This window comes from Mirounga leonina, unplaced genomic scaffold (genome assembly GCF_011800145.1).
Source record: "Mirounga leonina isolate KUSES-001 unplaced genomic scaffold, KU_Mleo_1.0 Mir_171, whole genome shotgun sequence".
NCBI classification, from domain to species: Eukaryota; Metazoa; Chordata; class Mammalia; order Carnivora; family Phocidae; genus Mirounga; species Mirounga leonina.
Genome location: NW_023270436.1, coordinates 1599342 through 1615198, shown reverse-complemented (window position 1 = coordinate 1615198; position 15857 = coordinate 1599342). Strand labels below are relative to the sequence as shown.

Below are 15857 nucleotides of genomic sequence, written 5' to 3'. Positions count from 1 at the left end.
GCGAGGTGTGAGCAATGCAGCATCTGCAGCAGTCCCTGCTTTTTTATTTTCCTTGTTCTCGCTGTGGTCTTAATTCCCTGGCGGCTGGTAGTGCTGACGTCTGTTCTGGTGCTCGTTTGCTCTCCGTGTGTCCTCTCTGGTGAGATGTCTCCTCCTGGCCCTGGCCCATTTTCTTTCTTTCTTTCTTTCTTTTTTTTTTTTTAAAGATTTTATTTATTTATTTGAGAGAGAGAGAATGAGAGAGAGCACATGAGAAGGGGGAGGGTCAGAGGGAGAAGCAGACCCCCTGCCGAGCAGGGAGCCCAATGCGGGACTCGATCCCGGGACTCCGGGATCATGACCTGAGCCGAAGGCAGTCGCTTAACCAACTGAGCCACCCAGGCGCCCCCCTGGCCCATTTTCTAATTGGATTCTTTGTGGTGTTTCTTAGAGTTGAGTTGTGAGAATTCTTTGTCTATTCTAGACATCACTCCTGTGTCAGATACGTGGTTTGTAAATATTTTCTGCTCATCTGTAGCTTGTCTTCGTATCCTCTTCACGGGGTGTTTCACAGACCTGAAGTTTTTAATTTTTTGATTTTTTATTGATTTTTTGATCAATTTTTTGATCAATTTTTTAAATTGATCCCAATTTATTGATTTTTTAAAGTTTTATGGATTGTATTTCTGGCGTCCTAGCCAAGTCCTCTTCAGTGGGCTCCAGGTCTGGAAGATTTTCTCCGGTGTTATCTTGTAAAGCCCCACAGTTTCATGTTTAACGCTTAACGAAGGACCCATCTTCAGTCGATTTCGTGTAAGGTGTGAGGTTTAGGTGAAGTGTGCGTGGGGGTTTCTGCACTTGCCTTCGGGTGCCCGCTGGGCCTGGTGCTGTGTGCGGGGACACGATGCTTCCTTCACGGAGCCACTCTGCCCCTTCCGCACACGTGTTCCTGCCGCCGTGTGGCATCCTTCCTGGCTTCTTGCTCTGTCCGTCCGGCTGGTGACTCCGTCAGGACTGTTTCTGTAGCTCATCTTCTTTCAGATAAAGCCGCCCTGTGTGCTGGGGCCGTCGTGTTATCTTGGGCTTCCGAGCGCACGGAAGGCACTTTCTGAAGCACTGAACAGAAGTAAATGGCACTTGGCTCTTTAAGGAGCATATTTTCTTTCTTTCTTTTTTTTTAAATTTATTTGACAGAGAGAGAGAGAGCGAGAGAGGGAACTCAAGTAGGGGGGGTAGGAGAGGGAGAAGCAGGCTTTCCACGGAGCAGGGAGCCCGACGTGGGGCTCGATCCCAGGACCCTGAGATCATGACCTGAGCCGAAGGCAGACGCTTAACCAACTGAGCCACCCAGGCGCCCCAAGGAGCATATTTTCTAATGGGAGGAACTGATTCAGGAAACTGGGGCTCCTGAATTTCGCAGACGAAAGACGTTGTTGCAACTTGTGTGAATTTGTCTGAATTCAGATGAATCCTGATGTGTTTTCCAGCCTCCTCTCTTGGACGAGAAGGGAGAGGGCGGTGAGGGCTGGATGGGGGTCTGGGGGCCGCCCTGCCCTGGGGAGCTTCTGGGGACCCCTGGTGTCGTGCCGTTAACTGGATGGCGCGGGGGCCAGGGTGAGGGAAGCACTGGAAATCCGGGCCGGGAAGGAGCCTCGACCCTGATTGCGGGAATGGAAGCGAATGCGTGCGGCAGCGTTGGGCTCCAGGAACAGCACCAAACACGCACAGCGTCTGTGGCTCGATGTAAAAAACTAGAATCTCTGCAGCTCGCTCATGTGTAATGGGGATGGAGACTTTTAGAAACACCCTCAAGTCCAGTGTGGACAAGAGTGAGCTCGCAGCCGCCCTCACCTCCACGCCCTGCCTCCCTCCGCCTCCTGGGGTTAGCTCCGCACTGCACGCGGGGTCCCGTCCGGCCCTGTTGGCGCCTTTTCCGCCGAGAACTTCAGGACTCGGTGCCACGCGGGGGAGGACTTGAAAACGCTCTCGGCTGCAGGTAGAGGCGGGCTGTTCTGATGGCAGCCCCCGTGTGACGTCCCAGCAGTGTCCTCCCCCACGGCGCCGGCTCACGTGCGGACCGGGAGCTCCAGCGGAGGGTCCCAAGTCCTCAGGACAGAGGATGTGGGATGGACGCAGTTGTGAATGCAGCTCCCTCTGGAGGGTCCCAGAATCCACACGGGCAGTGGAAGGTCGGGGAAGCTCGTTTTCAGAGTTGTGCGAGCCCCATGTTCCCGCGGGCATCTCTGACCCTGGTCCCGGGGTGGCCGTGGCGCGTGCTGACCTCCGGCCACGCTCAGCTGCAGGTGCAGGGAAGAGGCAGGTGGGGGGGGGTTGGGCTGTCACCTGAAGATAAAGACAAGCTCATGCCGGCATCACATGGGCGTCTACATCGTGTGGTCAGGACGTGTCCCTCGAAGGGACAGACCAGAGTCCAGCCACGTCCAGCTCAAAGGGGCCTCATGAGCCTGGAAGGGCCCGGGCAGGAGGGGGTTCTGGCAGCATTTGGACAGGGGAGGCAGGTGGAGGGCCTGCATCAGGCCTTGGGGGTGTCCTCGGACGATCTGATCGACACCTTGAAGGAGGGCACCTCTGGTCCCGACGCAGCCTGGGGTGAATGGTGAGCGCAGCACGCGGGCGTGTCCTCAGTTTCCCCACGCTGCCCACCTGTCCAGGGCCCTGCCTGCGGGCGGCGAGCCCCTGCTCCACTGGGTCACAGGCCCCCCCCCCGACCTTTTGCCCTCCACCCTCTTTCTGGAGGTGATTCCTCAGCTATCTCCTCTGCGGGGCCCTGCCCCGGCAGCCGGGGCCTGTGTGAGCGTCCGTTGGGAGGGGCTGCATCCACCTGCCCTGCTCACAAAGATAAGACACATCCACAGACGCCAGGATTTTGAGGCTGACTGAAGGGGTTCCTCATCAGTCCCCAACATGACTTCCATTTTTCTTGCTTTCCTCCAAGGTGGGGCATCTCAGCCATTTGGAGCCTTGGCCCCTGGCTTTGTGGTGAGATGAGCTGGGTTGGGGGCGAGTGTGGCCGGCTGACGGCCCGGGGCACCTGCTCCCTATGCTGGGCATGGGGCCTCTGAGTCCTTCCACGGCTCTACTGAGGGTCAGAATTGAGGGCCGTGGAGCCTTCTGTGTGTTTGCTTGGGGCAGGGACAGGCAAATTCTCCCTGCCTCGTTTGTGGGAAAAACTATATACTTGGATGAAAAGCAAACAGATTTCTAAGCCAGGAACGTTTACGGGTTGTTATCTGATAGATTTTCCTCCTCTCCTGAAAAGCAGAAGCTTTTCTGTACCTTGACTATGAACAGCAGGCAATAAATACTTGATGAGTCCCATTGGCGTCTCCCCAGCGGTTGGGTTGTCTGAGAAGTCTCTGACCCCGCAGAAGGTGCTCCGCGGGCCTGTGTGACACCCAAGGGAGGTGTGTCTGGGGCAGTCAGGAGGCCGAAGCGGGGCCAGCTCTCTGCGGGAAGGCCCTCTCTCTATCGACCGCTGGGCCTCGGCTTCGGGGCACAGGAGGGGTTCAGATGACAGGACCTCCACACCCCGCCTCATTTCCTAGTCCCCACACTTGCGTCTACGCCTCCCACATTTCCCCGGGAAATCGGGCCATGACACGATGACTCACCTTCCTCTTTCTGGCAGGGCTACTCCCCGTGTGTTCACAAATCATTCTCCTGGGAACGTTCTAGGCCTCCGTTCTGGAGACGGGCTGAGGGCGTCTGTTCCAGTTGGGCTGCACATCCAGACATGAGGAGGCGGTCTGCTGTTCCCACGCCGGGAGGGGCTCCGGGGGCCAGGGCAGGAGTTTCCCTCCTGGGGTGTGACCTTGGCTTCAGACCCCGGGGAGTGCAGTCTGCTCCTCCACCCCTCTGACCACACACGTGCTGGGCTCGCTGCCGTCGGGGCTGATTTTTAAATCCCCTCGAATGTGGATCTGGAGTCAGAGGGAGGGGACTGGGAGAGGCCCCTTCTGGCAGAAGGGAGGCAAGCCGGCTCCACACTGCGGGCAGTGGGGGAGGACATCGCTTCTTCCTTGGGGCCTCAGCACCCCGGCCCCGCGTGAGCCTGGCTTCGGGCTGGCGTCCACCTGCCTTTCCGTGGCACGGGGACACACAAGTGCACCTGCCGTGAACAGTGACCCCGATGCTGTCCTGGGGGGCAGGCCCAGGGCCGCTCAGGGCCAAGGACACCTGGGTGATTCCGGGTGGGGGCCAGCACCTGGTCTTTATCTGTACTTTGGGTTTTGTGGGTTTGTGTGTTGTGGGGCCCCTGCTGATGACCTTCTGTGTCCCCAGGCAGCTGCAGGATGAGGTTCTCCATGTCTGAGCATGATGCTCACAGCGGCTGGGACATTGAGGGGACGAGGGGGGCAAATGGCTCTCAAATTTAAGGGCTTGTGAAAACCCAGGCGGCTGGCTCCCACCCCAGTTTCTGCCCGTGGTGGGGCGCTAGGATTGGCCGTGACAGGCTCCTGGGTGATGCACTTGGAAAACCACCCTTTGTGTGACCCAGGTGGCACCAGGGACGTGGTTGGGCATCTCGGAAAGAGTCTGGGAACGGAGTAAGGATACATGGAATTGTGCTGCGTGGCCCCTCCAGCTTCTCTTAGGGTTTGAGGTTCAGCTCATCTCCCTGAGCACCGGTCCCTCTGCCCTGATGTGGCCTGTGCTCAGAGAGAGGACAGCCTGTTGATTTCTGACGCACGTTCTCCTGCAGCTTGTGCAGTGGGCCGTGCTGCGGTGGATGTCCCTGCAGGTGCTCTTGGAAATTGGGGATCACGCCTGCCGGCGTGTAGGGTGGTGCTTCCCCTGTGACTCACACAGTGAGTACTTCCACGTGCTCTGTGTTTTGCCAAGATATCAGGAATGAACGGCGTTAATGTTGTGTTGTGCACTCGGGGACCATCAGCCACACTTCTAGCGTGAAGCAGAGGACGGTGTTTGCGGTGGGTCCAGAGGGCACCCCTCAGGGCTGCGGGCACGTACCAGCGCCGGGAAAGAGGAGCTTCCATGTCTGGAGCTGGGGTGCCGGGGGAGCCGTCCCATTGCCCCCCTGCGCTGCAGAAGTCTGACTCACACGCTGGCCCACGCAGCCCCGAGATGGAGGTGGGGCGGGGTCTCGTGGGCGGATGAGACGATGGCGGGAGCGGCGGGCAGCCACAGAAGACGTCCTGACTTAGTGACTGGGCGTCTGTGGGACAGCATGTGTCCAGGAGCAGCCCAGCTTCCCGAGCTTCCTGCTGCGGCTCCTGGCGGACCCCCTGCGATCTGCGTTGGGCAGAGCAGCTGTGGCCAAGTGCCCCGGCTGGCGTCCCGGAGAAGTCCAGGGGCTGGAGTGTTCTCTCTTCGGGGAGAACGAGAGTCCTAGGAACAAGGTCGTGGGTTGATCTGGTGGCTTGTTCGTTCCTTTGTCCTCTCAGCCCGTCTGTAGTGAGTGCCTGCTGTGTGCCTTCCCTGGCCAGGCCCTGGGGGTCCTTCCCGGGGGGGGGGGGGGCAGCAAGCAAACAAATACGTGAATACGAAATTTGCTGCGTGGTGAGCGACGCTGGGAAGAAAATAAACAGGAGGAAGGGGTGGGGCTGCATGGGTTGGTGCGTTTGAATGGGCAGGAAGGTCCCTCCGGGAGTAGCATGTAGCACAGACCCACAGTAAATGGGGGGGGCATCCTCAAGGGAGGACACAGCAAGTGCAAAGGCCCTGAGGTAAGAGCCCTGGCTTCTGGGCTGATGTGGGCGAAGGAGAGGGGGCCGTGGGGTGGGCCGGATGCCGTGGCCCTCTGTGACCACGGCAGGGTTGAGATGGAGTCAGTGGCCTCTAGCAGCACTCCCCCAAGGTCCCGGGGGCTGGGGGCGGGGCGTCGAGCTCGGTGTCAGGAGCCTGGCCTCTCCGGTGGCCTCACAAAGCATACTCGCCCTTTCATTTCAGTCCCACAGGCAGCTCAGCGAGGCCACCAACAACAGCAACCTAGTGTTCCTGTACTGTGCCTTCCTGGACTTCAGGTACGCTTGCGGGGGGCCTGGGGCGGGGACAGGCGGGGAGGGGAGCAGGTGTGGTGGGTGCACGGTGCCCAGGGCCAGGCCCCGCCACACGCCGATCCGGTTAGGATCCGGCCACCCTTCTGGAGGCAACAGGGTTGCACTGCCCGTAAATGCTGGCAACGACCTGGGACCCGGGCAAGAGCCGGAGGAGGTGCAGGCCGGGTTTTCTCAGAGGCCACATTAGCACCTAGCAGGACTCAGCCCTTAAAGCCCGGCCTCTTCAAAACACTCACCTGGTCTGCCAAGGCACCACCGGGGCCCTGGCTGTGCTGGGGATCGGTGCCGCGCTGGGGAGGCGGCCGGGAGGGGCTGGGCGAGCGGCTCTTTCCTGGCGGGCGTGTGGGCCTCTCAGGATTTCATGGCCCTGATGGCTGATGGCCACACTGTGGTGTGCTGACGTCAGCCCCGCCTGAAGCTCTGGGAGCCCAGGCACAGACCAGGCGTCCTTCTCAGCATTCCGAGGGCACCTGGGAATCCACCGTCCCCCGCCCTGCTGGACCCCCATCCCTGCTGATCTCCACGGGCACCCCACTCGCTGTCGGGGGGCCCTCTTCTGATGGGTTTCTAATCGTGATGCTCCTCTGGGCGTGGCCCCCCACAAATGGCCCCCACGGTCAGAGCAGGGATTGAAACAGACCCCCTCCCCCGCCTGCCCGGGGCCGCGGAGCTGCCGTAGGGGAGCGTGAGAGAAAATCAGGAGTGGGCGGGGCTGGGGGCACAGGGCTGGGGGTCAGGGATCCTCTCGGGCTCTGTGGGTCAGAGAGGGCCCTCTGCTTCCCTGCACTCAGTGACCAGGAGACTCAAGGTGCTGGTGGGGCTGTGCGGTTGAGCCCCATGTCTGCCCCCCGCACAGCAGGAAATGCAGCCCATCCCCCATAGCGCCCAGCAAATCCCGCTGCTTTCTGTCCCCAGAGCGCCTTCCCCTGGCTGTGCCCGTGAGTGCACACGTCACACCACCTGCAGAACGCATCGCCCACGCTCTATTGTAGCAGTTTTGCCTTGGCCGGGCTCGGCCGGCTGCAGCTCGTTACTTGTCCCTTTGCAAATTATGAAAATGTGGAGACACGTCCACCTAGAGATAGTCATCCTCATCTGGGGCGCTCCTCGCAGGGAAATATTTTATGGATGGAATAGGGGAGATGGAGTTCGGTAGTAACGAAATGGCCTGTTGGTTCTTACCTTTGAAGACATTTTAGGAACAGAGAAAAGTACAAAGAATATTCCAACAAGGGCAGGTGCCCATTGCCCCAAATTTATAATTATCGTCATGTTCATATTTTCAAGAATAAAACAGAAACATCACAGATGCTGTCAAGAGAACATTCCATCCCCCCCGCCCCCCGCCCCGTTCTCTGCCTCCAACCCCCAGGGCCACCGCCATCCAGCGTGCAGTGTGAGTACGCTTCCGTCGCCGTCCCTGGGTATTCCTGGTGAGCAAGGAGCACACATCCAGAGATAGCGCACCTCTGGTCACGCAGCTCTGTGGGTTCGGACAGACGAGCGCAGTTGTGTGCACCCCCCGACCCTGCCAGATCTCCGGGCCCATGCGCCACCGCTCCTCGGACTCCAGCTCTCGTGGCCACTGATGGGTCTTCCACCCCCAGTTCCACGTCTGCAAGAACGCCGCGTGGACGGAGACACCGTGGGTGCCGCGTCGGGCTTCCGTCATTGAGCACGACAACACCCACGTTGTCGCGTGTGCTTCCCGCTCCCTGCTACCGCCCACGGCCGAGTGGCGCTCCGCCGCTCGCCTTCTGCCTGGGGGTGCGTCTGGGCGGCCGTGAGTGTGGCTGAGCGTGCGCAGGTTTGCGTCCCGGGAGAAAGCCCACTTGCTTGTGATGTTCTTGAGCGTCACTTGCTGGAGGTGTTGACCATCATGTCAGTGTTCACGGAGGAAATTAGTCTGTAGTTTTCTTGTCTTGTAATGTCTTTGGTTTTTGTACCAAGGTAACCGTCCCTTTGTAAAAGCTGCATTTCAGACAGTTTCTACGGAACTCGTCTTGTTTCTTCCATAAGTATTTGTTCGAATTCACCAGCGAGGCCCCTTGAGCCTAAGATTTTGTTGTTGGCGGGCTTCTGGCCACCATTGAATGTCTCCGGTTGACACAGAACGATTCAGCCGTCTACTTCTTTGTGAGTTTGGGCAGTTTTGTGGAGAATTTGTCCGCAGTGTGTTTAAAGTGTGAGCATGGAGTTGGTGGTGGCCCCCGCGCCCGCACTCCTATTGGAGTTCCCCTTCCACGTTTGGTGTCTGCGTCCCTCTCTCCCTTCTTGGTCACTCGGACTGGAGGTTTGTCAGCCTTGTCGATCTTTCTCAAAGAAATGCCTTCTGGTTTCGTTGGTTCTTCTCCACCGCATTTCTCTTCTCAACTGCTTTGATTTAGTCTTTTGTCTTTGTCCCTCGGTTACTCCTGTCTGCTTGCCATGTGCTTCGTTTGCTGAGAGTGACTTTGGTCGTTGAGGCCTTGAGGGTTTTCTGATGCAAGCGTTTCGGGCTGTACGTTTGCCTGCGAGCACTGATTTGCCTGTGTCCCACGGTGTCAGCACGTGGCTCCCATTTTCATCAAATTAAACCTATTCTCTATCCTTCTTTGTGACGTCCTCTTCAAGCCACGTGTTGCTTTGAAGTGCGTTGTTTAGTCCGACTGCTTGGGGGTTTTCCAGAGATCTCTCCGCTCCTGATTTCTAATTGATTTTTGTTGATGAAAAAACATGAATGAAAACATTCTTTTTTTTTTTTTTTAATTTCAGTCCTTTTAAATTTCTAAGAACTTGTTTTATGACCCAGCATGTGTTCAGTCCTGGAGAATGCTCTATCTTTTCTTTAAAAATGTCTGCTCTTGGCGGGTGTCTTATAAATGTCGGTGGGGTCACGTTGATGGTGCTCATGTGGCTTTCTATGACTTTATGGCTTTTCGGCCCCCTTGTCCCATTGGTTAATGAGAGAGGACGGTGACGTCTCTGTGTCGTGAGGGATCTGTCCATTTCAGGGGTTTTGGTGTCTTTTGAAGCTCTGTTGTTAGGTGCTCTTCCGTTAGGATTGTTCTGTCTTCTTGGAAACTGACCCCTCACTGCTCCTTTGGTGGGAATGTTGGTTGTTCTGAAGTCCCACGTGGCCTACTTTTGACACATCTCTTCTGGCTCTTACTCCGTGCTTGGGTGCTGTGTCTTTCTCCACCTTACATTTCAACCTCTTTATTTATCATCTTTATATTTAAAGTAAGTCTCTTTTAGGTTGCATATGGCAGCACCTTGCTTTTTTATCCCATCGGAGCATTTCTGGTTTTGATCCGTGGGTTTTGACAATTGACATTGAATGTGATCATGGATGTGTTTGGATGGAAACCTGCCATCTTCGTGCCTGTTTTCAAATTTTCCCACCTCTTCCTTGTCTCCTGTGTTCTCTCTTCTCACGTCACTTGGATTCGGGATGTTCGTTACAATGCCACTTTATCGCCATGGTTGACCTCTAAGCTCCCATGTGATTTTCTGTAGTGGCTGTCCCAGGGCTCCCAGTGTGTGTGTCTCTGGTTCCTCTGTGTCCACCTCGAGTGACAGGACGCCACTCTGCGTGCGGTCTTCGACATCACGGCAGCGTCGCGCCCTGCGCTACCCTGGTCGCTCACTGGACCATGAGGATGCCGTAAGCGCACCATGTGTTGCTGGAAGTTTTGCTTCAGTCAGTTGCCACTGAAAATAAGACAACAGTCGCACGTTTTCCTTCACTCTCGTCCATTTCCAGCTACTCTGTAGGTCAGAGTTTCTGTCCAGCATCATATTCCTTGAACTGTAGCGCAGGTCCGGCGCCAGTTTCTGTTTGTCTCAGAAAGTGTTCCTTTTTATTTTTTTCCAAGATGTTCTCACTGCGCTGAGAATTATGGGTCACTTTAGGCTTCAGGAAGCAGTACAAGGAATATCAGTGTATTATTCTTCTAGAAGGTACAAGCAAGTGTCCCCTGGACCCTCTTACCTTCCTGACCCCTCCCCGTGCCCTCATGGTGGCCACAGCGTGGAGACTTTGAGCTGTTTTCTCAATAATTTCTGTGTGAGTTATATTTACATTCAAAGAAAATATGTGGTCTTGTTCAGATCCGTGTTTCTTGTCCCATTCCACCACACTTGGTGCTGTGCACGGCCCACATCCATCTCCGCTTTTGTGCAGGATTTTATCACGTTTACCCCACATTTTAGTCACGTGTGCGACTCTTCTGCTTGGACGCAGGCTTCTAGGTCACAGGGTCATGTGCATCTTGCTGTTCTTCGGTGTTGCTTGGCCGGGCTCCCGTGGCAGATCCTTTGCGCACAGGCTCTCTCCTGTGTGCGGGTCTTCACGCCACGGGAGGCGGTGCCACGTTGTGCTCAGCTGCCCTGGCGAGGGCACATGTCATCACAGCTTTGTGCTTCCATCTGGGAGGATGTGACTTCCCTGGTTTTTAATTCCCAGTCGCTTTCTGTGTACGGAGAGGTCCATTGTTCATCCCCGCAACTGAGCTCATGTGGCCCAGTGCCCACTGGGTTCAGGTCGGCCTCTAATGGAAAGAAGTGTGGCCTCTGCACGCTGGGGAGACAGACAGAGGAGCCACATAGAGCCCAGCAGCCAGCGTGGCTGACTGTCCTCAAGGCCACGGGACATCAGATGAAGAGGAGGGTGTGCGGGGAAAGGACAGCCCCACCTTTAGTCCCTTTATTTGACATTATTACTGGGTTTTAGTGCCCCTGGACTGACAGGTTCTAGTCGCCCTGGCTGTGCTCTCTGGTCCCTGCTAGGCGCCCCCTCCTCCCTGCAGAGGGCGGACCGAGCATCACAGACACAGCCTCAGAAGCCGCTGTCCCTGCGTCTCGGCCATCAGGCTCAGAGCCCACCCGGGAGACGCCCCCAGTGACCCTTTCCCACCCACCCTCGGCTTCCATGGCAGTCAAGTCTCAAGCAGAGAGCAGTCACACTGCGTCCTCACGGGGACAGTCCCGCCTCGGGGGTGGCAATGAGTGCTGCCAGTTTGTGCTCCCCCACGGGGCACCGGCACCCCTCCTGGACGGCCACGTTCCTCATCAGCTGTGTCCACAGAGAGAAACCACCACCTTTGAATTTGTTCACCTTTGTAAGGGCCCTGCCTTCGGCTGAAGCAGACGTCTGTCTTTGCCGATAACTCAAAGGGGCCATTTCTGGAAAGAACCATGGAAATTCTTCTTGGGAATTTGAGAATACAGAGAGAGACCCCGAAGAAAACAATGATCGCTGATATTCTTACCGTAAGAAGAAACCACAGTTAGCACTTGAGCATGTTTGCTTCCAGCCGTTTTGGTCTGGGTTGAGACTTTAAGAAGTGACACAAGTCCTAAATCAATTCTGTAAAAAAGTAAACGTTGTAAAAAAGCAAAGATCCCTTTGACTGTTCGGTCCCACCCCCTCTCGCTGGAGGTGGCCAGTCGGGGTGTCCTCAGTACCGTGCGTGTCACTTACGGCCACGTCCGTGGAGCACGTGAGATCTTGCTCTGCTTCACACGTGCGTGCCGAACGTGATGTGCGAGCGCTCGGGTTTCACCCACGAGGATACACACCTGCGACTGCCGTACCACATCTTATCCCGTCCGTGTGCCGCACGGTGGGCGCTGGGCTGCTTTCATGTTCTGTGGCGTGTGCCCTGGGCGCATGGCTCAGAGTTCTCGGCAAGTGGGGCTGGCGGGTCGTAGGACGAGCACGTCTCATTTTCAGGGGCTGTGGGTCCAGGGGCCCCCGAGTGCACGGGCCAGGGCGGGTACACCGCGGTCCTCCCCCGGTCTCCGTGCGGCCCACCCAGCCAGCACCAGCACGTCTGCGCTCTCAGCCCGCTGCTCCTCTCTCCTGTGTCCCCAGCTCCGGAGAAGGGGTCTGGTCCAACCAGGGCTGTGTGCTCACCGAGGGGAACCTCAGCTACTCCGTCTGCCGCTGCACTCACCTCACCAACTTCGCCATCCTGATGCAGGTGGTGCCGATGGAGGTAAGAGCCAGGCGCCGGGTCCCTGAGCCCCGACAACGGGCCCTTCTGACCTCAGGCTGCAGGCGGGGGCACACAGGCGGCCCCCACTCATCGGGGAGACCCGTGATTGGGGACCTTTGTGAAGCTCTACATTTTTTAGCAAAAAAGCCCAAACCAAGCCAAAACAAAAACCTTTGCCTCAAGTTCCCTGAGGCAGCGCCGTGCAAGCCCTAGGTCCTTCCCGAGGGTCCGCATGCAGAAGGCAGGTGTGCCAGCGTCCTCTGCCTTCAGTCCCGGGCCGTGGAGCCTCTGAGTGGTGGGAGAGTCCAGCGCAGCAGGGGGACGTCTGTCCTGCTCTCTAGATGGGGCCACGACCTTCCCTGGAGCCTGGGGTTAAGGGTGGAGGAGGGCCCCTGGTTGGGTTTCTCTGCGTCGGAGTACCACCATTTAATCTGTCAGGCTGCGTGGTCGGCCCTAAGAGCTAGACGTTCATTTCATTGGTTTAAGGCAAGCATGGCTTGGAAGAGAAAAAAAAAGCACTCTTTAAAAACGCAGATGCCCCAGAGTGGGATCTTCTCAACTATTATTAGTCCCTGACCGCTGCGTGTGAATGACTTGATTGGCTTCTAGACTCCAGTGGAACTTGAATTTCTGTGCAGAGGGCAGGAGGTTGGGGAGGAGACTGGGGTTGGTCCAGGGATCTCCCAAGGCCCCTGGAAAGCCAGGCCCCTGTAGAGACACATTTCGTTTCATCCCAAACTGTGTTTTAGAAATTGAAAAATCTTATTTATAACTCTGAGTTTTTGGGTCCTCTTGAAGAGTCCGTGGGCTTGGTGATGCTGGGCTGCACAGAACAGGGAGTCAGAGGCTCCCCCCTTCCGCAGAGCTGTGCACCCCACCCCCCCATGGGGGCAGGTGCCCTGAGCTCCCACGCGGTCATGACCCCTCTGCTGGCGAGACCTGCTCCACCTTGTCCTTCCCTTGGCATGTCTACTCCACGGGGCCCGTCTCTTTCCGCACAGACCCCCTGCCCTGGGTTCCGTGGTCCAGGGCACCACAGCACCTGCCACGTGTAGGACTGTGGAGTCTTGTCTGGTGTGGCATGACTCCTGGTGGCCCCAGGGTCATCACCTAAGCGTCGATTTCTCATCCACTGCCATTCAACAAGTACTTATCAGCAGCTACCCCAGAGGTTCAGCTGTAAATAAGAAAAGCAATGACGTTTTGCTTTTGAGGAGTTTATATTCCAGGGGGAAAGACAGGTAACAGATTAGCAAACAAATGGGTGGTGTGGTCAGGGGAGCAGCAGAGGAGAATGTTCCAGGCCAAGGAACAGCAGGTGCAGATGCCGGAGGCAGGACGGGGCTTGCCGTGTCCCGGTGGAGGCCGTGGGCGCGGAAGGCTCCGGGTGGAGGTGGCGAGCAGAGGAGGCTCCTTCATCTGCAGCCTGTGCTGTGGGTCTTGCGTCTGGCCTGTGAATTGCTTATATAGACTCCAGAGGGGAGTTCCAGGCTACCCCAGGAGGATGGGGAGCGGCATCACCCGCCCCTTGCGCTCCCCACGCAGACACACCAGCACTGTGCACGGGTGGGAGCTGGGCTGGTCCCCTTTGCTCTGCTGGTGATGAAGCTCCGGGGGATGGGGCTTTGCCGACGTCCCAGGGCCCGTCACTCGGAGTCGCCAAGGGGAGTCCTGGCCACACGTGGAAGGGAACTGGGCACCTACAGGTCAGGAGTCTCTCAAGCGAGAGCATTCAGAGCTTTGGACGCGTGGTGCCGTGTCGGGCTTGAGGGGCACGAGCCATCGGCTTGCTTGTTGGCCCGCGGGGTTCATCTGTGTCCAGGCAGCTGTGACCCCCAGCTGGTCCCAGCGGGAGGGACGTGTGGGCAGCAGCCGCCCCTCAGGTGATGGGCACCCCTTCCTGTCTGGTTCCCGCCCCCGGGCCCTCTGTCACCCCCTTTCTCTCCTGTCCCCCTCCTCTTCTGCCCGGTGCTGCCCAAGTCTGGCTTTGCACCGTTAGCTGCAGGGAGGTCAGGGTGGGGGGCTGGTGCCAGCGGTGTGGGGACAGTGAGGTGGGATGGAGTAGAAGGTCCCAGAGGGCCCCGAAGTTACCTGGGCTGCATGGGGTGCCCTCCGAAATCCCACCTGTTCCAGGTCTCTCCCCACCTCCTCTTGTCCCTGTTCTGCACAGACATCTGTCACCAGGGGTCAGGCTGGGGGAGTTGGGGACACCACCGCCATGCGGCTCATGCCTCCGTCTCTGCCTGTCGTGCCAGGGCCTCAGCCCACGTGCCTCCGTGTGTCCCTCTGGGTGCCACGTGGGAGTCAGCGACCTGCCTTAGCTGTTCCAGTGGGAAAGGCTGTGACCTGCAGGACGTATGTGCCGGTAGGGTGGGGACAGGCCAAGGGTGCGGTGGCTGAGACAGCGAGGCCCAGAGAGGGGGACGGGCTGGGGTCAGTCATTCATCCAGCAACGAAGCATTGGATTCGAGGTGACGACCCGGGGCCTTTAAGACACTGCTCTGGGCCTTGGGAGCAAAGCAACTGACACATGACAGTGCGTGGGACCCCAAGTGAGGAGCAGGCGCTCCGCACTTGAGAGCGCGCTCTGCCCTGTGGCGGTGGGGATGCATGGAAGCCACGGGGGCAGGGCGAGGAAGGGCGCGGTCCCCAGGGAGGCCTGGGAGGAAGGAGCAGGGGCACACAGCGGCAAGGGGCCGGGGGGCTCTCGGGAGAGGTGCTGGGGCTCAAAGCCAGAGCTTCAGACCCAAACGTTAGGGGCAGAGAGGCTGTCATGGATGTGGGGGAGCAGACCGCCTGTGAGTGCTGGTGCGGGCAGGACTGGCATCCTCCCGTCGCAGGTGAGCGCAGGGGGACTTGCCCAAGGTCACCTGGGGACGGAGCCCAGCTTCGGCTCTGCTCTCTAGATCCTAAAGCTGGGGCTGGTGCCGAGCCTCCAGATGGTCCTCTGGGTCCTTTGCACACAGAGAACGAGGTCCACGCTGTGGGCTCTGCAACGTGGAAGGGGCTGCTGGGTGGTGGATGTGGGCAGGAAGTTGGGTTTGGGATGTTGGTGGGACAGGGAGGAAGGGAGGCAGCTCAGTCCAGTAAGCTAAAAAAAAACCAGTCACAGAGCATTTATGATGCAAATCTGTCAGCGTTCCATGTAGGTGACACCAGATTTGGACAGTCTGTGGGTGTCTTCGTGGAAGCAAATCATATCTACTCATTGCCAGGAAAGGTTGATTTGAAAATGATTCAAAATTACCATGCTAAAAATGAACGTTCTCAGGAATATTTAAACAAAGACGGCAGTTATCACAAGTAGATGCCGAATCTGAGGCTCAGTTCATTTAGTGAGAACAGCCAGAATGGCTTCCCCCATCCTCCCCAGTGCTCTGGGAGGGGCTGTCCTGGTCCAGGGTCTCTCCTCGGAGCTCACAGCTGCACTCCCCTTCCCTCCGCGGGTCTGCCCTGGCCCGCACCCCAGCAGGGCCGCTGTGGAACCCCTCTGCGTGGAGCCTGGGGTGGCTGGGCTGGGACGTGGAGGGATGTCTCAGGCCTCGCTCTGCTCACTCTTCTCTGTGGGAGGGAGTGTGACATGGCCCCCTGCCCCCAGTCGGCAGCAGTGAGGGGCTCAGCCAATCACAACCCCAGGATGGGGGACGCCACGCTTTACACTCCTGCTACAGAGAGTGGGAAATAGGCCTGGACCTCCTCCCACTGAGTGCTGACCCCACAGGGTCCCCCAGCGGCTGGTTCGTGGGCCCCCTTGACCCAGAGCACCGGTCACCCCAGCTGTGGCCAGCGGCTCTCGTGGTCATTACTCCATCTGACCCTAATTTCTTCTTCTGTTAGGAACCGTTTCCGTTAACGT

At 57.8% G+C, this 15857-nt stretch overlaps 1 protein-coding gene across 1 annotated transcript in view; it reads left to right on the top strand.

The window, feature by feature from the left end:
- The window catches only part of ADGRD1 (adhesion G protein-coupled receptor D1), a 127609-nt gene that overhangs the window by 76163 nt on the left and 35589 nt on the right, over positions 1-15857 (top strand). Inside the window, exons 15-16 of the mRNA XM_035016701.1 lie at positions 5911-5984; positions 11878-12001. Coding sequence (XP_034872592.1) covers positions 5911-5984; positions 11878-12001 — 198 coding nt within the window. The remainder of the gene's footprint in view (positions 1-5910; positions 5985-11877; positions 12002-15857) is intronic.